General features: G+C 37.0%; 1 protein-coding gene and 1 long non-coding RNA gene across 2 annotated transcripts; both read left to right on the forward strand.

Annotated features, from left to right (window-relative positions):
* The first annotated feature begins 9688 nt into the window (after nt 1–9688).
* On the forward strand, nt 9689–24190 carry LOC118761671. Its single transcript, XR_004997553.1, has 3 exons — nt 9689–9704; nt 21685–23402; nt 24176–24190. It is a non-coding gene; the product is annotated as an uncharacterized LOC118761671 (long non-coding RNA).
* LOC115228475 (anti-apoptotic protein NR13) lies at nt 14169–21540 on the forward strand. Its single transcript, XM_029799053.2, has 2 exons — nt 14169–14788; nt 21331–21540. The coding sequence occupies exons 1-2, from the start codon at nt 14240–14242 to the stop codon at nt 21436–21438; spliced, it is 657 nt and encodes a 218-aa protein (XP_029654913.1). The 5' UTR covers nt 14169–14239; the 3' UTR covers nt 21439–21540.
* Nucleotides 24191–24261: the final 71 nt, after the last annotated feature.

The following is a 24261-nucleotide window of genomic DNA, read 5'->3' on the forward strand; positions in this document are numbered from 1 at the left end:
TATAAATAAATATACATATATATATATACACATATATATGCACACATATATATATATACATACATATATATATATATACATGCATATATATATATATATACATACATGCATATACATATATATATATATATATATATAATGTGAAATCGCAGGAAGGTTAATGGAGGAACTAGTATTTTTGTGTGGAAGATGCACAAGAACCTTAAAGAAATTCTGGTGATGATTCTCACCCAGAAGAAAATAAATCTCTCGTGAGATTTTTTTTTTTGTAGCAATTTTGTGCCAACCAAGGTTTGAGTTCACTGTAATGTAAAGGGCTACAAAGAAAGAAAAGAAGGGCCTACAAATTCAAAAGGTGTTGATTTTCAGAATGCATAAAGGACTGAATATCATAGACCAGAGGAAAACAAGACATTGGCAGTGAGTTCTTGAGAATAGCAACTCAAGGAAAGAAGTTATTAAAATAACTGACAGAGTCAAGACTATTGAATAGGTTGCAAGACGCAACGAAAATTTTAGGAAAATAAAAATAAGAAATAAGTGGAAATTTTACTGGTAAGTGTGTTAAATTATAAGGCACAAAAAGAAAATGACTCTCTCCAGACACAACAGAAAATAAAAGGACTTATGGCTAACAAGGAGCTCAACAGAGAAGCAGGTGACATGTTTAACAGTCTTGACAGAGAGTACTATAAAATATTACTTCATCCCTTCTCAATAATTTCTTTCTCTTCCATCACTCAACTGTCCTTTTTTCCATTTTATAGTTTCACATACTTCAAATTTTTAATATGCTTTTTAAAATTTAATTATGTGTGCAAGTGTATGAATGCAGAGACATGATGGCTTTATATCATGTTGAATTATTTCACTTTAATGATATGTATCAAATCAAACGCGCCAAAACAATTTTTCAAAGATGTTGACACTGATCATGAGTTTAATTAAATAATTAATTATATTTTTAAAAATTCAATCGTTGACTTCCTTTTTCTTTTTCGTATATTGTTTATCATGTAATCATACAGAACTATTTTATAAATGCCTACTTTAATATCTGTTAACTTTCGTGTATTTGTGCAAGAGAGAGAGACCTTTGAAATGATCTGTAGATCTTTTATATTGTTTCTATCTTCCCTTTATTTATATTCTTGTTATTTATCATCTTGTACTGTTATCAGATATTCTATCATATTACTTTTTACTATTTTACCTTTCATTTGTCTCAGTCATTAAACTGCAGGTATGCTGGGGCACCAATTGAACTTGAAGAATTTTAGTTGAACAAATCAACCCCAGTTCTTTTTTTTTTTTTTAAACCTTGTACATATTCTATTGGTCTCTTTTGCCAAACCGCTAAGTTATGGGAACATAAACATACCAACACTGATTGTCAAGCAATGGTGAGGTACAAACACAGATGCAAACACACACACACATATACATATATATGATGAGTTTCTTTCAGTTTCCATCTACCAAATCCATTCACAAGGCTTTGGTCAGCCTGGGGCTATGACAGAGGATACTTGCCCAAGGTGCCACACAGTGGAACTGAACCTGGAACCATGTGGTTTGGAAGCAAACTACTTACCACACAGCCATGCCTGTGCCTATGAATATATTTTTATTATAAATAATTTGCAAGGCAGTGAGCTGGCAGAATTGTTAGCATGTCAGACAAAATGCTTAGCAGAATTTCTCCTGGTTCTTTATGCTCTGAGCACAAATCCTGCTGAGGTCTGCTTTGCTTTTCAGAATCAATGAAATAAGTACCAGTCAAGAATTGGGATTGATGTAATTTCTGACAATGTGCCAAAATTAGAAAGAATTATTAATAATTTGTTTATTAATTTTTAAAGATTTTGAAAGATTTGTGATTTTCTTTCAGGTAGCCTTGGCATGAAAATATTCTTTTCTACTCTAGGCACAAGGTCTGAAATTTTGGTGGAGGGGGCCAGTCAATTAGATCAACCCCAGTACACAACCGGTACTTAATTTATCAACCCCGAAAGGATGAAAGGCAAAGTCGACTTTGGCGGAATTTGAACTCAGAATGTAAAGACAGACAAAATACTGCTAAGCATTTCGCCCAGCATGCTAACATTTCTGCCTTCTTGGCATGGAAATATTACTTATTACTCTGTAAAGTGGTTGCAAAAAAGTGGAGACAATGCTACGTTAAGAGGAAAGAACCCTCCGTGTTGTCTTGTCAAGGACATAACAAATTCTATAGTGCTGGTGTCCTGATAAAATGTACCCAGTTCACTCTATAAAGTGGTTGATGACAGGAAGGACATCTAGCTATTGAAACCAGACAGCAGCAACTCTGAATAAAAACTTCTCCAACCTATGTAAGCATAGAAAGTGGGCCTAAAATTATGATGATATTGCTTGGAGAGTAACTTTTCAGACTTGGTTGATGTTTGGAACAAACTCTCCTTAAATACATTTATTTTAGTTATGGTAATAATTAATTTTTGTGATAACAGTGTCCTGGAACAAAATAGATTTCTTACCAAAAGGTTGACTACATATAACACACACACTCACAGACATGTGAATGTTTGTGTATATGAATATAAGGATAAGAAAAATTGAAACAAGGAAGATAGTCTTAAGTAAAAATGTTTAAAAGAATTCCACAGAACAAAAGGGATAGTTTATTGGACCAAACCCCCATTGTTTGTAGTGCTAAAGATGTCTAATGAAAAGAAGAAAAACAAAACAGTACATTTAAAAATTCTCACTAAAACTTTTGTTCAAAGCACATTGTAAAACATGTGATTAAGAAATTGAATATATCACATGGAAATGAGATTGCCAAATTATTCTGTGGGGAAGAAGCCAAGTTATTTTCTCAAAAGTACAAATGTATATAAAAGCATGTTTATATGTGTGTGTGTGTGTGTGTGTACACATATGTACATATTAATATGCACTGATTTTCAAACACACACACGTGTGTGTGTGTATATACACAATGTTTACAAACTTGTACACATGCACAGACATTTGTATATATGGTTGTATTTAAAATAATGTGCTTGTTATATAAAATACTCACGTGCATTACATGTATAAATATATTTTCCAATTCAGTTGTTATTTATATATATAATTCTTTAAAAAATAAATAACATTTGCAGTGAAGGAGATTCCTCACTTTTGCTTTATTTTAATATATACATGGTTTGATCAATAAGTATCCGGACTGTTGCCATTGGTAATGAAGCTAAAGTATCCAGAGTGACGCTGCAAGGTACAGATTGACCTTAAACTCTGCTGTGCATGTACACTAAGTTTTGACATTCTAGCTCACTTCTTTTGTTTACAGCAGTGTTTGGAAGGAAGGTGTGTAGCATGTTATCGTTGCATTGACTCTGACAGAGAAAGTTGAGCAGAAAATCTGCATCAAATTTTGCCAAAAGCTTGGTGATACCTGCTCAGAAGCCTATGCAAAGTTTTCAAAAAGTTTCCATCGTTCTTGACACAATCAAGGATATCTTGTGCAACTGAAACCTGAGTGTCTTTTTGGTCAGCTGAAAGCAGTTTTAGCACAAACTTGGCAGACAAACATCTCCTACCCACATCTTCTGTGATAATGGACTAAACTGAACCATAACTAATCTGCACATCCTCTGATAACTTGCAGATGGTGATTTCCATTCACAGCTGTACACACATCTGTGATGTCTTACTCAGTTCTGCAGGTTGTGGGTCTCCCAGAACTTTCGTCACTATTGACATTTTTCAGCCATCTTGGAAACGTCTGAACCACTTGTACACTTGTGTACAGCTCATACACTCCTCTCCATACACTTTCTGCAACTTTGCATAGACCTCTGAGCAGGTATCGCCAGGACAACTTTCTCTGTCATGGTCAATGCAATGATCACACACTACACACCTTCCTTCCAAGCACTGCTGTAAACAGTGGAAGTGAGCTAGAATGCTAACACTTAGTACACATGCACAGCAGAGTTTAAAGTAAATCTTTGCCAAGCGGCTTTACTCTAATTGCTTTAGCTTCATTACTATGGCAACAGTCTGGATATTTATTGATCAGACCTTGTACTTTTAAAGTACAAAAGTTTTTTGCTGTTTATCTAGTGACTGATCCAAAACATAGATGAGTTACCAATAAACCAATTTTGCAACCATTTTTATATTTTAAGGCACTGAGCTGGCAGAATCATTACTACAGCAAGCAAAATGTTTTGCAACATTTCTTCTGGCATTTTGTGTTCTGAGTTCAAACCCTGATGATGTCAACTTTGCTTTCTATTCCTTAGGGGTTAATGAAATATCATACAAGTGAAGTACTGAGTTCAATGTAACTGACTTGTTCCTTCTCTTCAAAATAGCTGGTTTTGGACCCTGGAATGGATTAGCATCCCATTCAGGGAGAATGTTGTGATCTCAATCACTTATATGCCATGGAAACTGGGTAACTGGCCTTAGGAGTCCTAGGGTTCAATAATAATTTTATAAAAATGTATCTTAGGTGTAGCTGTGTGGTATGAAATTTGCTTCCCAACCACATGGTTCTGGGTTCAGTCCCATTGCATGACTCCTTGGGCAAGTGTCTTCTATTATAGCTTCAGGCTGACCAGAGCTTTGTGAGTGGATTTGGTAGAGAAACTGAAAGAAACCCATCATGTGTGTGTGTGTGTGTATGTATATATATGTGTATGTATATATATATATATACATATACATACATATATATATATATGTATATATACATACATACATACATATATATATATATATATATATATATATATATATATATATATATATATGCATATATTTTTTTTTCTCTGGTTTCAGCTCAGAGCTGCGGCCATGCTGATGCACAGCCTTTTGTGCTACACTGTTATTATGAAGAGCCTCGTCTAATATGTGGCACTGGGTGAAGAATGGAGTTTGATATAGCTACTCTCATTTGCACCTCTTGCCATGAGGTAGGTTCATCTGGGACTCTCGACAGGAAGATGTCCAGCTTTGATTTAAAAACCGCTATATCTACTTTGTGCCAGTTCCTCAGACTCTTTGGGAGAATATTAAAAAGCTGTGGGCCCTTGAAACCCAGGCTGTTGCAGAAGCTGGTCCTGAAGCATGATGGCATTGCTGGGATCTTTGGCACTATGCAGTGTCGTCCCATTCTAGCATTGGTGTAGCTTACAATGCCAAAATTTGGCACAATTCCTTCCAGGATCTTCCAGACATATATTACTGCATACCTCTCCCGTCTCCTTTCCAGGGAGTAGAGTCTTAGCTGTTTCAACCTTTCCCAGTAGCTGAGCTGTTGCAAAGAAACGATCTTCTTTGTGAATCTTCTCTGGATTGCTTCAAGGTCCGCTGTTAATTTTACACTGGTGGGTGACCATAGCTGTGAGCAGTAATCCAGGTGGCTGAGGACGAATGTCCGCCAGAGGACCATCATGGTTTCCTTATCTCTGGTTCTGAATGTTCTTAGGATCCACCCAGCCAGTTGTCTGCACTTTGTTGCCATCCTGGTAATGTGCACTTGGAAAGAGGTATCATCACTCATGTCGATACCCAGGTCCCTCACAGACTTAGGCTCTGGGATTGAAATTCCCTATGGACCGGTGTATCCTGTAAGTTTAATATTCAGTTTTGGATGCTGGTAGCGCAGGGCCTGGAATTTTTCAGCATTAAACTGCATATTATTATCCTCAGCCCATCTGTAGATTGAGCCCAACTCCTGCTGCAGGCGTGCAACATCGCTGGGGTTCTGTATTTTCTGCAAGACTTTCGTATCGTTTGCATAGCTGGCCAGAGTGGCTATCCAGGCATTTGAGGGCATATCTGAGAGGGCCACTATTAAAAGCAGTGGTCCCAAGACAGTGCCCTGTGGAACACCACTCACTATTTGTGTATTCATAGAGGTGGCTCCATTAACCACTACTGCCTGACTCCTATCTTTCAGGAAGTCATGTAACCACACTCCAAGTTTTCCAGCTATGCCGAGGTCACGCAGTTTGTGGCATATCATACCATGATCCACCTTGTCAAAAGCTTTTGCAAAATCAAGGTAGATTACGTCCACATTTGATTTGTTGAGTAACTGCCTCAACACCCAGTCATAATGTTGTAAGAGCTGGGTCAGGCAGCTCCTACCTGGTCGAAAACCATGCTGGGTATCACTCAGCAAGTTATTTTCCTCAAGGAATGCGATTAGTTTCTTTCTGACTATCCGTTCCATGACTTTGCTGATGTGTGAAGTCAGAGAGATAGGCCTATAGTTTTTGGCATCTGCTCTACTTCCCCCTTTATGTATTGGGCATATTATTCCCTCCTTCAACTTGCTTGGCAGTTTGCCATTCGCAAGAAAGCTTACACACTTTGAGGAGGATGGCTGGGAAACCATCTGGACCAGCAGCTGAGTTTGTGTCCACTTCATCTATGGCTAGTAGGACATCTTTTAAGCTAATGTCAATACATTCTATTATAACCGCCTCACTGGTTATAGGTGAGGCAGCAAAGAAGTCCACTGGTTCGTTCACTTGTCTGTGTTCCAACGGGATGGTAAAGACACTTTTGAACTGGTCATTCAGCATCTCACTGATCTTAGTTGAACTGTCTGTGAGGGAGCCATCCTTTTGGAGGAGGGGTCCTATCTTGTATTGCATTGAGACTGATTCTTTCGCGTAATGAAAGAAGGCCTTTGGGTTTGATTTAATAATTTTTATAACCCAGGCTTCTTTGTCTGCTTTCTCCTTCACATAGGATTGTTGCAGCCTTTTTTTGATCTCCATCAGTGTTGTTTTTAGGCAGGACGTTTCACTACTTTTGGGATGTTGGTTGAGACAATTTGCAACCTTCGTCTGTCATCTCATGAGGATCTTCCTGTCTCTTGGAATCTTGCTCCTACTTGTTTTGGCCTTGTGCTCTGGGACATATTTCTGGCATACGGCTTGCACAGAAGACATGAAACATTCTAGTTTCATGTCAATGTCCGGTGTGGAGAGACATTCCGGCCAGTCCTCTCTGAGGATCTCTTTTTGGATTGATTTCCAATCTGCTTTGTGGAAGTTCAGATTGGAGAGATTTCGGGTGCTTCCTTTAGGCTGTATGTCTCTGGTTACTTTTGGCCCAAACATAGACAGCTCTATTATGTTGTGATCCGAAACTGATGTCGGTGTCACTTTCACATCATGAATGATGTCCATATTGTTCGTGAAGCAGAGATCCATATATACATACATATATATATATATATATATATATATATATATATATATATATATATATATATATATATATACACACACACACACACACACATATACATATATATATATATATACATACATACAATATGTGTATATGATTTTGTGTCCATGTTTGTTCCACCACCACTTGACACCAAGTGTTGGTGTGTTTATATTCCTGTAACTTAGCAGTTTGGCAAAAGAGACTGATACAATAAGTACCAAGCTTTAAAAAATAAAGAAGCACTGGGGTCTATTCACTTGACTAGAATGCTTCATGGTGGTTTCCCCAAATGGTCACTGCCTAATAACTGAAACAAGCAAAAGATAAGTGATAAAAGATAAAGACGGATTACATATCATGCATTCTCATAGGAAAGTCACTGGTTTAAAGCCACCAGAACAAATCACGAAAAGTTACTCTTTAACTCATTCTTGTCTTTTGTTATTGGACTGTAGTCATACTGGAGCACTGCCTTAGTCGAACAAACTGATATCAGTATTTATTTCAAGCCTGGCACTTACTCTATCATTCTCTTTCACCAAACTGCTCGATTACAGGGATATAAACAAACCCACTCCAGCTATCAAGTAGTGGGGGACAAACATAAACACAAGATATGTATGTGCACACAAACACACACACAATAGGCCTCTTTGAATTTCTGGTTACTTAATTCATTCACAGAGCTTTAGTTCATTTGGAGCTATAGTAGAAGACACTGAGAATTGTCCAAAGTGCAACACAGTGGGACTGAACTCAAAACTATGTGATTTGGACGGAAACTACTTAACCAGGCAAAAATTCATGCATCCCTTTTTTGTTGGGGTGGGGATTTGAAATGGATAATGAAATTGCTCTACATTGCCTTAACACTTCAAGCAAGTTCTCTCTATTTTCTGATATTGGTTTCTTTGGTCTAGACATAAGATCAATTCTCATAAAGAATAGTATTCAATATATTACTATGATAGTATTTGATTTTATCATGGGAGACTTGAATTCAGAAAGGAGAGATATATTTAAATATCGGTTTTAAATTTTGGCACAAAGCCAGCAATTTCAGGGGTGGGGCTCAGTCAATTACATCAGCCCCAGTGCTCAACTAGTACTTATTTTATTGACCCTGAAAGGATGAAGAGCAAAAGTTGACCCTCGCAGTATTTGAACCCAAAACATGGAGGCAGATGAAATGTCACTAAGCATTTTGTCCTGTGTGCTAATGATTGTCAGCTTGCTGCCTTCAATATATATCTAAATATTGCTAGTTATTTTATTTTCATCTTTTAATTAAGAGTGGGTAATACCTAAGACTCTTTACAAGGCCTCTGGGACTGTTAGAAGGAAGGGAGGAAGGTATTCTTAAACTACAGACCTGGCCTTAAAGCGTGCACTCTCTTAGTGGTACTTAATGTTCCAGGTAAGGCAAGGTGTTAAACCAGATGATAGAGTAATTCTACCACCCAGTAGGCTATGGCAGGATTTGAACTTAGAATGCAAAAAGCCAAAAGAAATACTGTTAGGTATTCAGTTCAATATTCTTGTAGATTATTACAGATTTTAGTTAACTGCCAATGCAGTAAACTAAAATTTGTAATAATCACATCTAATATTGGTTTTAAATTTTTGGCACAAGGCCAGCAATTTAAAGGGGGTAGTTAAGTTAGTTATATTGAACCCCAGTATTTTGCAGTGTCCCAATAATGATTCTACAGTTCACAACCTTAATCATGCCTAATATTAATTTTTAATCAGTTATTGAGATACCCTAATTTATAGATAAAAACATAATATTGAGATTAATAAACTGGATTAAGATATCACTAATCTTCATTTCCATACATCAATAAAAAATCTCACATCAGCCGTCAGAGTGTTTATCTAAATCAGCACTTTATTCTCTTATTATCAGTTATTTCATGATATTAAATTGCATAGAAATGGTCATGTGATAATGTAAAGTTGGTTTCAAATTTTGACACATGGAGTGGGTAAGTCAATTACATCGACCCTAGCCAGGGAAGGGGTAAATTGATTACATTGACCCTAGTGTTCAACCGGTACTTGATTTTATTGACCTTGAAAGGATGAAAGGCAAAGACAACTTTGGTGGAATTTGAACTCAGAACACAAAATGCATACCGCTATTTTTTTTGCCCGGCATGTTAATGGTTCTGCCAGCTCGCTGCCTTATGTGTTTATGCGATTAGGTAATTAATGTCAAATGAAAGTACTCATGATTGTTGCATAGTTGTGTCAATATAGTGATGACTTATGGCAGTAATAGTGACATTGATATTGTCAACTGTGATGATGACATTGGTTGGTGCTGAGGACAATGATGATGCTAACAGTGATAGGGATTCACAAGATCAAATTGACAAATAAAATTGGGATTGCAACAATTAACCCTCCCACCCCCCAAATAATAAAAAAAGAAAAGTCTATATTCCCTCAAGGTTCAGGGTTGGAATAAAGCTGGAAGAAGTACCACAGAATGATCATACAAAGGAAATAGGAATAAGTGAAGTAACAAAAGAAAGCTAGCATACAAATTAAATATATACAAACTAAAACATAGACACATGTGATTAAGAAGTACACTTTGCAATCTCATTGTTTTGGGTTCAGTCCCACTGCTTGGCACCTGGGGCAAGTGCCTTCTACTATATCCCTGGGTTGATCAATAGCCTTGTCAGTGAATTTGATAGATAGAAACAGTGTGGAAGCCCATTGTATGTCATACATGCACATGTGTGTGTATATACATACACATGTATATATGTTTGTGTGTATATGTCTCAGTGTTTGTCCTCCCCCACCCCACCCCACTGCTTGTAAACTCATGTTGGTTTGTTTATGTCCTCACAACTTAGTGATCCGGCAGAAGAGAGACTGATAAAATAAGCACCAAACTTCAAGAAATAAGTACTGGGGTCAACAAAACCTTTCAAGAAAGTGCCCCAGCATGGCTGCAGTCCAAAGACTGAAACAAGTAAAAGTTATACCATCAAGAACCAAGAAACGTTGCTATGCAGAATATGTGGTACAAACAGTAGAAGAATAAGGCATTTGTAATAAGTAATTTCAGAAGAAATATGATGTTGATAAATATGATCATTCTTATGACTGAGGAACAAAAGTCTTAGACACAACCAATCCTCATTGGAAATTTGAGCTGGACACTCTGCTAATGTTATGCCATCTGGTCTTTGATGTCACCACTTCACTTCTTCATCTTTGTGACCCATGAACTAGGCTTCCCTGGTGAAAATAATCTCTAGAGACCCAGAAAGAAAAAAGATATTTATTAAAAGGATACATGAATCCAATAGAGTCAGTGACAATCTATTAAGGACTTAGAAATACAAGATTAGTGTCCAGTGTGCTGTAAGACCATTGAGGGTGAGCCCTACCTCCTTAGCTTTTATTAAATCATGTCTCTACATTGGTAGTATAACAGAGTAGTCTGGGCTCAGCTGTGTGAGAAGGCAACCAGTAAGGAGGATAATTCTAAGCATAAACCCTCATTACCTGTGAGTGCTTGCATCCACAGTAAATTATACGGAGATTATAGATTAGAAAGGCCAGAGAAACAGTATGAACATCTTCTTTCTGCTATAATTAAGTCTAAGGATATCAAAATCTTGGGATTTTGAAATCCTGTATGATCGTGTGTGAAAGAATAGAAGACTTAATATTTAGTAAATATTTTTAAAAAATGCCCAGTAAATGTAAAATAATTGATATTGTAATTCATGTGAGCAAAGAACAGAACAGTTAAGGCCATTTTGGTAAATAAAAAAAAAATTGGAAATAATTTAAAATAAAAAAGTGTGTGAATTAAAGGGTATTTAACTTTGGCCTCATGATGACCAAAGCCTTGTGAGTGGATTTGGGAGATGGAAACTGAAAATGTGTATATATATATATATATCATCATCATCATCGTTTAGCGTCCGTTTTCCATGCTAGCATAGGTTGGACGGTTCAACTGGGGTATGTGAAGCCAGAAGGCTTCATCAGGCCCAGTCAGATCTGGCAGTGTTTCTACGGCTGGATGCCCTTCCTAACGTCAACCACTCCGTGAGTGTGGTGGGTGCTTTTTACGTGCCACCCGCACAGGTGCCAGACAGAGCTGGCAAACAGCCACGAACGGATGGTGCTTTTTACATGCCACCGGCATGAGGCCAGTCGGGGCGGCGCTGGCAACGGTCGCAAACGGATGGTTCTCTTACATGCCACCGGCACTGGTAACACATCTGCAATTTCCATTGATCGATTTCGATTCTGATCCTCACTTGCCTCAACAGGTCTTCACAAGTAGAGTTTTGTGTCCCAAGAAGGGAAGGTATGCATACGTAGGCTGGCTCCATCCCATGTAGAAGGCCATGGGTTATGGACTCACTTGTCCTGCCGGGTCTTCTTGCGCACAGCACACTTCCAGAGGTCTCGGTCTCTAGTCATTTCCTCAGTGAGACCTAAAGTTCGAAGGTCGTGCTTCACCACCTCGTCCCAGGTTTTCCTGGGTCTGCCTCTTCCGCAGGTTCCCTCAACCACTAGGGTGTGGCACTTTTTCACACAACTATCTTCATCCATTCTCGCCACATGACCATACCAGCGCAAACGTCTCTCTTGCACACCACAACTGATGCTTCTTAGGTCCAGCTTTTCTCTCAAGGTACTTACACTCTGCCAAGTATGAGTACTGACATTACACATCCATCGGAGCATACTGGCTTCATTTCTTGCGAGCTTACGCATATCCTCAGCAGTCACAGCCCATGTTTCACTGCCAAGTAGCATGGCTGTTCGTACACACGCATCATACAGTCTGCCTTTTACTCTGTGCGAGAGGCCTTTTGTCACCAGCAGAGGTAAGAGCTCTCTGAACTTTGCCCAAGCTATTCTTACTCTAGCAGTTACACTTTCAGCACACCCGGCCCCGCTGCTGATTTGGTCACCTAGGTAACGGAAACTATCAACTATTTCTAGTTTTTCTCCCTGGAAAGTGACGGAAGTTGGTCTCAGAGCATTTTCAGTGTTTATTGTTCCTGAGCATCTGCTACATACAAAAATCATCTTCCTAGTTAGCCTTCCTTTGACATTGTTGCACCTCTTATGTGTCCATAGCTTACACTTGGTGCATCTTATAGAGTTTCTACCTACACCTTTTCTACAGATCGAGCAGGGCCATCTACCTGAAGGCGTTTATGATTTGTCTACCTTCCTACTGATTACGACTTTGGTTTTAGCTAGATTGACTCCAAGGCCCTTCGATTCTAATCCTTGTTTCCACACCTGAAACTTCTCCTCCAGTTCTGATAGCGACTCAGCAATTAGAGCAAGGTCATCAGCATAGAGGAGCTCCCAAGGGCATCCTGTCTTGAATTCCTCCGTTATTGCCTGGAGGAGTGATAAATAGGAGGGGGCTGAGGACTGAGCCTTGGTGGACCCCTACCTCTACCCGGAATTCTTCACTGTACTCGTTGCCAACCCTTACCTTACTAGCAGCGTCCCTATACATGGCCCACACAGCTCTCACTAACCATTCATCTATCCCTAGTTTCCTCATTGACCACCAGATAAGAGGGATCGGGGTACCCTGTCGAAGGCTTTCTCCATGTCAACAAAAGCCAGGTACAGGGGCTTATCTTTGGCTAGGTATTTCTCCTGCAGCTGCCTTACCAGGAATATAGCATCAGTTTTACTTTTCCCTGGCACAAACCCAAACTGCATCTCATCTAAACTAACTCTCTCTCTAATTAGTTGGGCTATGACCCTCTCCGTAACCTTCATCACCTGATCCAACAGCTTGATACCTCTGTAGTTATATATACTGTATGTATGTATGTGTTTGTCTCCCACTACCGCGTGACAATCGGTGTTGGTGTGCTTGTGTTCCCGTAATATAGCAGTTCGGCATACAAGACCGATAAAATAAGTGCCAGGAATAAAAAAAAACAAAGCAAAAAACAAACACTGAGGCTCGATTCGTTCGACTAAAAATTCAAGGTGGTACATATTGTTTATAATGCATCCTAGATGTGAATGAGATTATAGAAAAAGATTTATGTCTTGATTGGATCGTGAAGCTTGATGTAAATTCATTTATTAAAAATCTTTCTAAACTACTGTATGCATAAACAAATTTAAAATATCATTTATTTATTAAAAAATTTTTTTTGATAAGTTGAGATGGGTTATTCACTTATTTGTTTCATTTATTTATTTGTTTGTCTGAAAGGATTATATCCATGGCTTTCGCAACCTCCTGAGGCTAGTGAGATTTCCCTGTTCTGATAAAAAAATTACGTTACGAAACCCCAAAAGTGGGTAGACGGAAGAGAACTTCTGAGACCGATTAGAAATAACAGCCAAACTACCATAAAATCACACTTCAAAAGAACACATTGTATCATGTAATCCTAGGTACACTTTCTAAAATGGACATGAAGGCTGGGAGGTCTTTTGATCATAGACCATGGGGGCTAAAGCAACTGCTAAAATCAAGCGTTCAGTCTAAGAGACGATTATTATTGCCACCGATCCTTTTAGGGTTGATAAAAGAAACACCAGTTGAGTACTGGAGTCGATGTAATCGACTTTTCCTTCCCCTAAAAATTGCTAGCGTTATTCTAAAATTAGATTTATATTTTTTTTAGCCAGAGGAAGAAGGTAAGTGTTCATAAATTTCTTCCGAGACCCAAAGACAAGTATTAGAGGGACTGGTGTTTCCACCCGGAATTTTAGGGTTGAAAAATTTTACAGTCGGTAAATTTTTTTTCACTTAATAAAATACAATAAAATAAGTGGTGGGAGAATCGACACATTCTGATTGGCTAACACATTCTGATAGCAAGCACTACTGCTGCTGCTACTTTTGTCTTCTATATATTAGAGGTATTCGCCTCATATGTATGCAGCCTTTGAGCAAATAGTAATTCTGACAAAAAATTAATTTTGAAAATTTACTATATTTTGCTCTTTAAGAATGACCACTGATTATGAACGTAGTAGAGTAGGTTCTCCATTCGCTGTCATCAATCGACGTTTTCAACAGCTTCCCGGTTTTCAAGGACTTAACAATATTGGTCAAACCGGCGATGCCGAATCAGCCCGTTTAGAAGGTAATACAACGCAATTAGAAAGAGTTTGCAGGGATGCTGAAAATATTGCCGATGATGTCATACAGTTTTTCATTAATCCTGGAAAGAAACCACTTAACCGTCATTGCAAAACGATGCGAAGGACGGTACAAGAACTTTCGAAACGACACGACATTTTATTTAAAACTATGATAAATAGACTCCAAGTGGACGACATGAATCTTTTTATTTCCTTCACATATGTAACAGATGAAATATTCGAAGACGGACAAATTAATTGGGGTCGTGTTGTAGCTGTTTATGCGTTCGCCGCAAGACTGGCTTTACATTTTCATGACATTGAAAAACCGGAAAAGTGTAATCAAATTGCATTATATACAGGCCGATACGTTGGTAAAAAACTAGGAAAGTGGATTATAGAGTCTGGCGGATGGGTAAATATTAATTTGCAATTCTTTTTGAATGAAATTTCACTAATTAATAACTATAATTTTATAATTAAGCTTGTTTTAATTCACTTTTATTAAGTTTCCATAAATCATCATCAGCAAATCACGAGACTCACATGATTTGCTCCCCCCCTTCTCGGAATGTTCAATATCGAAGTCATTCCGTTTTGAAATTTCCCCGAGATCATCGGCTACATTTTTCCGTCACAGACGTGACAGAAATTTCAACAATATCATTTTATTGGTTTAAAATGGTTTTATTCTAACAGGTCCACTCAAAATTTGCTTACAATATATGATTCAATAAAACGGAAATGAGAGTAGTTTTCTAGTGTATATTTATTCAATTCTTAACTATGCCACCTACACAGTTGCACGCACGCGTACGAAGGGATGACTATACCGAGAAATGCCGATTTTCACGTTCTATTGTCTAGTTTCCTCGTGATCTTAACCGGAGATATTGTAAATTAGCCAGATGACCTGAATGTGTATGGTGTGCCTCGGTGCGTCTGTATATAAATATATCTATCATATATCCGAAAAAAGTATACTTACACACACACACACATATATATATATATAGGTATATATATATATATATATATATATATACAGAGAGAGAGAGAGGTGTATATATATATATATATATATATATATATATATATATATGGCGATACTCTTTTACTCGTTTCAGCCATGCGGCTGTGGTCATACTGGAGCACCATGTTTATCAATTAATTTTGCAAGATTCCTGCTGTGAGTCTGTTGAAACAGATATTGTTGTATTTCGAGAGGGTCATTTTTTCTTTCCAAATAAACTCAAGCACTATATTTTTTTTTTGGGCGAAGGTAAAGAATACGCACACCCGGTGTTTAGGGTCCCTTTTGTACCCCCCCCACCCCTTAAATTAAAAAAAAAAAACATGCATGGTGTAAAATTGATTTCCTCCCATTTCTTATAATAACGAGAAAGTCATCAAAATTAAGAATTTTTATTAAAAAAAAAACTTCGTTTCTGTATTATGTATATTCATGTCCCAATGTTAGGCAAATTTCATAGAGTGAGGCAAATTGGGACATGAATATACATAATATAGCAACTCTTACTTTTTATGACTTTCTCATCGTTATAAGACATGGTAGGAAATTAATTTTCCACCTTGTGTAATATTAAAAAAAATAAATTTATGGTGGCTGGGTACAAAAGGAAGTCTTTCCCACATCAGAAATGTGACCTCTTCAGCGATTCGCGTGTTCTAGCTCTACTTACTCCGTAGAGCAAGAACACACGAAAACAAAAAGTGTCGCTGAAGAGGTCACAGATGTGTGACAAAAGATTTCCGGACAATGGTCATGAGTTAAAATAAGAACAGTAATAAAACGAGTGAAGAAAAAATGTGTTTATTTGGGGGGGAAAAATACCGTCCCGAAATATAATAATTTATATATATTTATATATATATATATATATATTATATATATATATATATATATATATATATATATATATATATATATAGAGAGAGAGAGAGAGAGACACACACACACGCACACATATATACACATACATATGAGAGAGAGAGAATGTGTGATGTACTTCTATGGCGGATGTGTAGTGTATAGCACACACACACTTTTATATATATATATATATATATATATATATATATATATATATATATGGAGAGGGGTAACAAAAATACTCTGTCCTACTATAAATTTTTTCTTCTTGCTGCGTAATCTACAATGCTTATAACATACCTAGAGAATTTAGGCTTTGTTTTTTTTTTGACGTGTACACATAATTTCTCTCTTTCACATACACACCTATGTAGGTAGCCTGTAGATTTGAGTGCGTGAGTGTGTGACCGTATTCAATAAATTGAAAAGCCAAAGAAGTCGAAAGGCACAAAGTGTGAAGTAGAGAGAGAAAGGGAGATTGTGTGTGGGTGAGTAAGGTGTGACATGACTGAAATGACGACAAAAGCAGACGGTTAAAAAGACGCAAAGGTACTGGTATGGACACGGATTGAAGTATAACTACAGAAATAAACAAATTTGGGCTGTCCCTACCCTCGACTTTGGATGATCATAACTTTCAGAAAAATGGATATTTTTTAATGAAATTTTCTACGAATATTTATTATACCATGTAGATTCCAAATATACGAAGTTTTTTTGTGGGAAAAGTGTTGTAGGAGGGGGTGGATAGGGAATTTCTGGAAATTTACCGGAGTCCACTTCAATTCGTCTTAACTTTGAAGAAAATGGATATTTTTAAATGAAATCATCTACAAATATACCTCGACTATGTAGACTCCGAGATCAGGAATTTTGGGGGTTATTTTTTAGAACTGTTCCCCATTCGGGGTTTCGGAACAAGTCGTCCGTATTTGTTTCATTTAGGAAAGTGATTTAATCAAGCGATTTGGGCCAATTAAAAAAGAATTGAAAGTGCATTGTCACCAACGGTGTAGAACATATGTTATATCCCCATTAGCCACTGTTGTATAGCAGATACTGATGGGATAGATCAGTAATTCAGCGACAAGACTATCTCATGTACGTTGTGTCCATAATCGTGAAACTTCTCAAGTGCCTGAGTCCATTTACCACGGGTGGATTTCGTATAGTGATACGTTGTTGTGTGATCTTTGGGTCAATCAGATCCTTACAAACCATGCAACCCATGCTAGCATGGAACAAGGATGTTAAATCATGAAGATAAGTTTATAAGCAGAGAGAGCTTTGTACAATATCCTCTTCTGTTAACTTCTAGGGTTTAGTTTGTATATCAGGGACAAGAATGGTCTCTACTAAACTGACATAACTAGATGTTGCATGAAGTCTTTTGGGATACCTGAACAACCTATAGGATTATGGTTATTAACTATTTTATACCACTTTATTTGAACAATTTGCTGAAATAATCATCATTGCAGCCATCAAAACAATAGAGCGACCAGCAGAGATTGTAAGCAATTGAGCTTCAGTAATCTTGCTGTTAACATAACCATTTACAAAAGAAATTCAAAGGGTTACTTTGTCCAATGGTAGAACATCTGTCACATTTACAAACATGGTTTCGTGTCCCACAAGCAGTCTTCAACTTTTTCTACAAATATTTACGTGGTATTGTTTATAGATTTATGTACTTCAAGTTCCACCATTGAAAACAATTATTTGATGGTTGGGTTTGTAAAAGATTTTAAAGTTGAATACAATTTGATAACTGGCAGCTTTTAGAAATTATTATTGGTATTCAACATTGTGATCTATTATTATATGAGAATTTTTAAGGCTGTGGTGACCTGGCAGTCATGAGCATATCAAAGTATTTAGTGTCATTTCATCAGTTCAAATTCTGCTGAGGTTAGCTTTGCCTCTCATCTTTTGGGCGTTGATAAAATAAGTACCAAATGAGCACTGGGTCAATGTAATTCTGATCATAAGAGGATTGTGGTTTCTCTTTCTTAGCAAAATATTTGCTCAAGTTTCAAGTGTGGTGGGTGTGGGTTTATGTATACACATGGATGCGTGAGTGTTAGTGTCTCTTTATTTTGTCATCACATTTTTGTAAAATGAGGGTTACTGTCATACAGGTGGGCCGTAGAAAAATATTACTTTATCTAGGAACAAGTGATGGCTTGCAACAGGAAGGGTATCTGACAATCTCTCAACAAAATCCTATTAAAATTTCATGTTAATTTATGTTCTGAATACCTCCTTAATTATGACTAAATTTTTCATTGTATTCAAATTAATAGAATCAGCAACAGAATTCTCACTGTTCTGTATGCACTCCATGTAGCAGACAGCTGCATGTATTAGCAAGTTGTTTTGTCTGGTTGTGGGATAACTTCAACTGGGGAAACACCTGGCTGAAACATAAGTGTCTCAGTCCTCTTACAGCATTGTATCACACATTATAAATACATATACCTAAATGGAAAAAGCATTCACTGGTGGTGAAAAATGACAGTGGTCGGGTATTTAACATTCATATCTGTCAGAATGTGTTAAGAATGAATAGGTTTGTTACTGCTTGGATTCTCTCAGTGCTATATGCTCCTCATGAATTATTAAAGGCAGAAGACTTGAACAGAAATATGGTTTAAAAAAATGGGATTAGTGTGTGTATGCTAGTATGGAACATGGACATTAAATGATTTAAGCCTTTCATTACTGTATTTATTTTGAGATGCTGTGTTTCTTTCCATTACTTTAAATATAACAAAGGATTTAGTAAAATATTAACTTAGTTATCATGAAGCTAGTGTTAGGAGCATAAATTGTGACCAAGGTTTGGTGGAAGATTTTAATTCAGAACTTATGAAAACAAGACATTCGTACTCAGAGCCAGAGCCGGTTTCTGCCGGGTTAGTAACAAAAGGGTTAAATGATGATATATGTAAACACACACATGCACGAAAACGTGACATTTGAAACTTGTTTTGTTGACCCAAATGGTAGTATTATGTTCTTTGTAACTAGTCTTCCATTGTTCTCACGAATCTAAATCAAATCAACTGTTAAACAGTGCTTAATGTCTTGGTCTATCCTAGCATTAAAATTGGCTTGCCAAGATCTTATCACACCCTATTTACCTAATATGCTGAATATGTATGTGCACTTACAACTAAATTATGAAATACTAAAGCTGACTGTAGTCTAGGGCTTCATGAAAATTGTTTATATTATTTTTAGTTTATCTAAATCAGTGCTTATAGCCGATTATAATACAACTGTGATCTCTCTTAATAGAAACAGATTTTCTTGGTATTGACTACAGTTTGAGGATTGGATCCTCTGTGATCCTTGTGAGATATTTTGGTAGAGAGAAGCAACAGGAAACCCATCGTGTATATCATCATCATTGTTTTAACATATACTTTTCCATCTTACATGTGTTGGATGGAGTTTATCGAGTCAGATTTTCTGTGGCTGAATTCCCTCCTGTTATCAACACTTACCTGTTTCCAGGCAAAGTAATGTTACCCCATGGCCAGACATGTTATTGTAGAATATTGGGAATGGATGACACTGTATGACTTTCATGCAATGTCAACCCAATGACACACATGCACACATATATATGACATGCCTTTTTCAGTTTCCACCTACCAAATCCACTAACAGAGATTGGCCTGAGATAATGGTACGAAACACTGGCCCAAGGTGCCATGCAATGGGACTCCACTTAAAACTATGTGGTTGTGAAGCAAAGTTCTTAAACACACAACCACACCTACACTTGTGTGTGTTTGTCTGTATATATTTAATGTGTATGTTAGTGCATGAATATTCATAATTTCAAATGTGTCATTACTTGAGTTAGCTGGTGATATTGACCAGTTGCTTTCAGCTTTCAAGGACTTCTAGAATATTTTTTAAAATCCTTTTCTCAAAAACAGGTAAAGATTGACAGCGGGTAGTGCATCCAGTTACCTTAAAATAATTCCCTATCTAAACCCATTCTGTCATGGAAAATTAGATGTTAAACAAAGGAGCATAATTAACTTAAAATGATTGGGTGTTTAGTTGAGCCTATTACATTTTTGGTTGTATATCCAAAAGTTGAGGCTCTGTTTCTGCTCTTGGTCAGTCATTTAGATTGCACCCAAGCAGGTTTTTTTTTTTTTTTGTTTTTGTTTAGTTCTTTCATGAAGTTGAAGTATTTTAATAAAAGATAAACTAAGCTTTTTATTACTGTTATTAAGACTGTGAGCAAGAAGAATGTGGCAGACAAAATGCTTAGCAGCATTTCTTCTGACATTTTTTCGTTCTGAGTTCAAATTCCACTGAGGCCATCTTTGCCTTTCCTCCTTTTGGGGGTCAATTTAATAAAGTACCAGTCAAGTACTGGAGTTGATGTTATCAACTAGTCTCAGCCTCCAAAATTTCAGTCCTTGTGCCTAATGTGGAAAGGATTATAATTATATTAATGTATTATGATGATGGTTTAGCAGAATCATTAGAACATCAGAGAAAATGCTTTGCCGTATTTTTTATGATTTCTTACATTCTGAGTTTAAATTATGTCAGTCAGCTTTCTTTCATTTCAGAGAATAAGATTAAATACCAAGCAAGTACTGTCATCATTATCATCAACATCATTTAACATCCATGTTCTATACTGGCTTGGATTTGATGGTTTGGCAGGATCTGGTGGGTCAGTTGATAACATCCTATTCCAGCGTCTACTTTGGCATGGTTTATATGACTGGATGTCCTTCCTAATGCCAACCACTTTACAGTGTACTTGGTACTTTTTTTCATGTCATTGGCACTAGTGAGAATGCCATGCAGCCAGTAAGGCCACTAAGCTTAAGGATGGCATTATCTGAGAAGATGAGGGACTAATGTATGAAAGAAAGGATGGGGGAGAAGGATAAAGAGGTTCTTGTAGAGGAGTTGTATGGTAACTCACATTTAGAAGAGTGAGAATAATGCCCTTTCCTCCCTGCTCAAAATTACTGTCCTTGCATCTAGATGAAAAACATTTATCTTTTTTTTCTTTTCAGGATAATTTCTCCGACTTTTTTCCTGAACAAGTCCAAGAGGACAGATTGTGGAGAGGATTCGTATTTGCAGCATTTGGTCTTGGTGCATTGGTCATTGCTACTCAGTGAAACAACTAACAATTAACTCTATCTGTGTTCTCTTTAAAGGTATATTTTTGTGAAAAACCTGTTTTAGCATTATACAATAAAATTTTTTTAAATAACAGCTAAGGATGATTTTTTTTTTTAATGCTTTAGTTGTAAAGCTCACTCCCCTCCTCATACCTATTTATTTATATTTATGTATTGTAAATCTTCTTTCTTAATTTTCTCCCAAACCTAAATTTATGGTGATATAATTAATATATTACTTAGAGTTAATTGAAATTAAATATATCTTATTCAACACAATAGATGTTTCTTATAACTTGAAGTGATCATCTCTGATCAAAAAGTCTTATGGCACACAGGTAGTTATCCACATTACTTGGTATGGGCCACAGATTCTGTTGTTCCAGTTTGACCATGTCTCTGCCTGACAGCTAGAGCCATTTCATACTGCACACTGACCTGCAGTGATGTGTCATATGGCATTTGCTGTTGGTATGTTTCATTTTCTGTCCAGGCCTACAAATTTAGCCTCGGGACAGTTGTGAACGAATAGACTGAAGATCTAAGGCATTACAGGCTTCACCATTCCATTTTTTTCTTTTTCTGATTCTAAAATATCTGTTGTAATCTTTCTTTTAGCCCTTTAGCATTAACAAATTACTCAGTAAAATGTAATGCTTGTTTAATCACATTTTTTGAATTAATCATGCATTCTTGTATCTTCAAGATTTTAATGATGTAATTGTCTAGTTTTAGTATGGCATTATAGGGTAGGTTTGAGAGTCTGCATCTAGCCACTCTAGAGCAGATATGGCCTATTTAAAAACTAGAGTTAAAATGGTTTAGTAGAGTGACACTTAGGGGAGATCTAAATATCTAACCATTTTTTTTTCTCTTCCCCTATCCACAAAAGAATTTTACTTAGTTTTATCTATCATTTTAGATTTTCCTAAGCAATTTCTGTTGCATTGTTATTTTATTAACTTGCTTAGTAAAACATGATTTAATTATTTTCGCCAGCTTTTTCCAAGTTTTCGCAGCATTAGGTCATGCTTTTAGAGAAGCAAAAATCAATATGCAGGATCTGAGCATTTAGTAGATTATTATTTATAGAGTAAGAAAATGCTTGTCTATATATAATCTTGATTGGTAAGCCTTGCCTCTTTCTGCTGGTGGCTGGATGTGTGAAGCTCGTACACTTTTGCACCAGAAGGGATGTCATAGTTTGTCTTACAGTTGTACAGTGTAAATAACAACACTTTGCTTGTATCTTCTCCCACTGTCATAATTGTAGGCTGTGATTTCAATATAATATGTAAATATATTACATGTATGCATATGCTAGCCTTTAAGTTTTTAATGCTAAAGATGAAGATTCCAGAAAATGAAGGTTTTTTTTATTTTTTATTCTGAATCAAAAATTGTTTCTATGAAAAATATTTCAAGTAACATTAAATCATTAAATTTTATTATAAACATTCTTACCTAATTATCCAGAAGTACATATGCATATATATATTATATATATATATATATGTCTGTGTGTGACTTATACAGGGTGGCTCACAAAAAGCTTTACCATTGTGTACATATTGTATAAATAGACCCATTTATAATCCACCCGGTATGTAGTCAGTGTTATGTATAACAGTGACCTCCCTTGTGGTACGGAAGTGTACGAACGCCAGATGTGTTTCACAAAGTCTCTTTCCGGGCTGATGCACATTGGTAGTTGCTGTTATAGAAATTGTATGAATGTCCATATTCAGTATTTTTTTTCTTTTTGTCCTATCAATAAATTAAAATCATTTTTACTAAAATGCTTTTGGTCTCTTTCTTTTTGTCTATTTTTTAATAATTATTTTTATCTCAAATAAACTTTATTAATAACACTGTAACACTATTTTTGTCCTTGGGTAGCAACTGTTAGTACCCTGTGTGCATAAGTGAAAGTAGGGTTTTGTAATTACTTGCCTTTGTCTGTCATCATCATCATCATCATTTAACGTCCGCTTTCCATGCTAGCATGGGTTGGACGGTTCAACTGGGGTCTGGGGAGCCCGAAAGCTGCACCAGTCCAGTCAGATCTGGCAGTGTTTCTACAGCTGGATGCCCTTCCTAACGCCAACCACTCGAGAGTGTAGTGGGTGATTTTATGTGCCACCGACACAGGTGCCAGACGAGGCTGGCAAACGGCCACGCTCGGATGGTGTTTTTATGTGCCACCGACACAGGTGCCAGACGAGGCTGGCAGACGGCCACGCTCGGATGGTGTTTTTATGTGCCACCGACACAGGTGCCAGATGAGGCTGGAAAAACGGCCACGATCGGATGGTGCTTGTTAGTGCCCACAGCACGGAGGCCAGTCGATGCGGTACTGGCTACGGCCATGTTCGGATGGTTTCTTGTGTGCCACGTGCCACCGGCACTGGTACCACAAGGATACAAATTCCATTGATGTTCATCTATTTTGTCTATTTGATTTGATTTGATTTTCACTTGCCTCAACAGGTCTTCACAAGTGTCACAAGAAGGAAGGTATGCACAGGTGGACTGACTACGTCCCTGGTAGGGGGGGGGGATGGTGTTTGTCATGTGCCCACCGCACTGACGGATTTCTTGTGTGCCACAGGCACTGGTACCACAAGATACAAATTCCATTGATGTTCATCTATTTTGTCTATTTTGATTTGATTTGATTTTCACTTGCCTCAACCGATCTTCACAAGTGTCACAAGAAGGAAGGTATGCACAGGTGGACTTGGAAAATGGCTGTATGGATTTTCACCAATTTAGACAGAAATTCTCATTGGGTGAGTGGCTGGAAATGATGAAAATTTG

This window comes from Octopus sinensis, linkage group LG2, assembly GCF_006345805.1.
Source record: "Octopus sinensis linkage group LG2, ASM634580v1, whole genome shotgun sequence".
Taxonomy (NCBI): Eukaryota; Metazoa; Mollusca; class Cephalopoda; order Octopoda; family Octopodidae; genus Octopus; species Octopus sinensis.

Bases quoted from the DNA above. Each gene is read 5' to 3' on its own strand.
- LOC115228475 (XM_029799053.2), top strand. From the start codon at position 14,240: ATGACCACTGATTATGAACGTAGTAGAGTAGGTTCTCCATTCGCTGTC. The intron at 14,789-21,330 runs GTAAATATTAAT...TTTTCTTTTCAG, and splicing joins TTATAGAGTCTGGCGGATGG to GATAATTTCTCCGACTTTTT.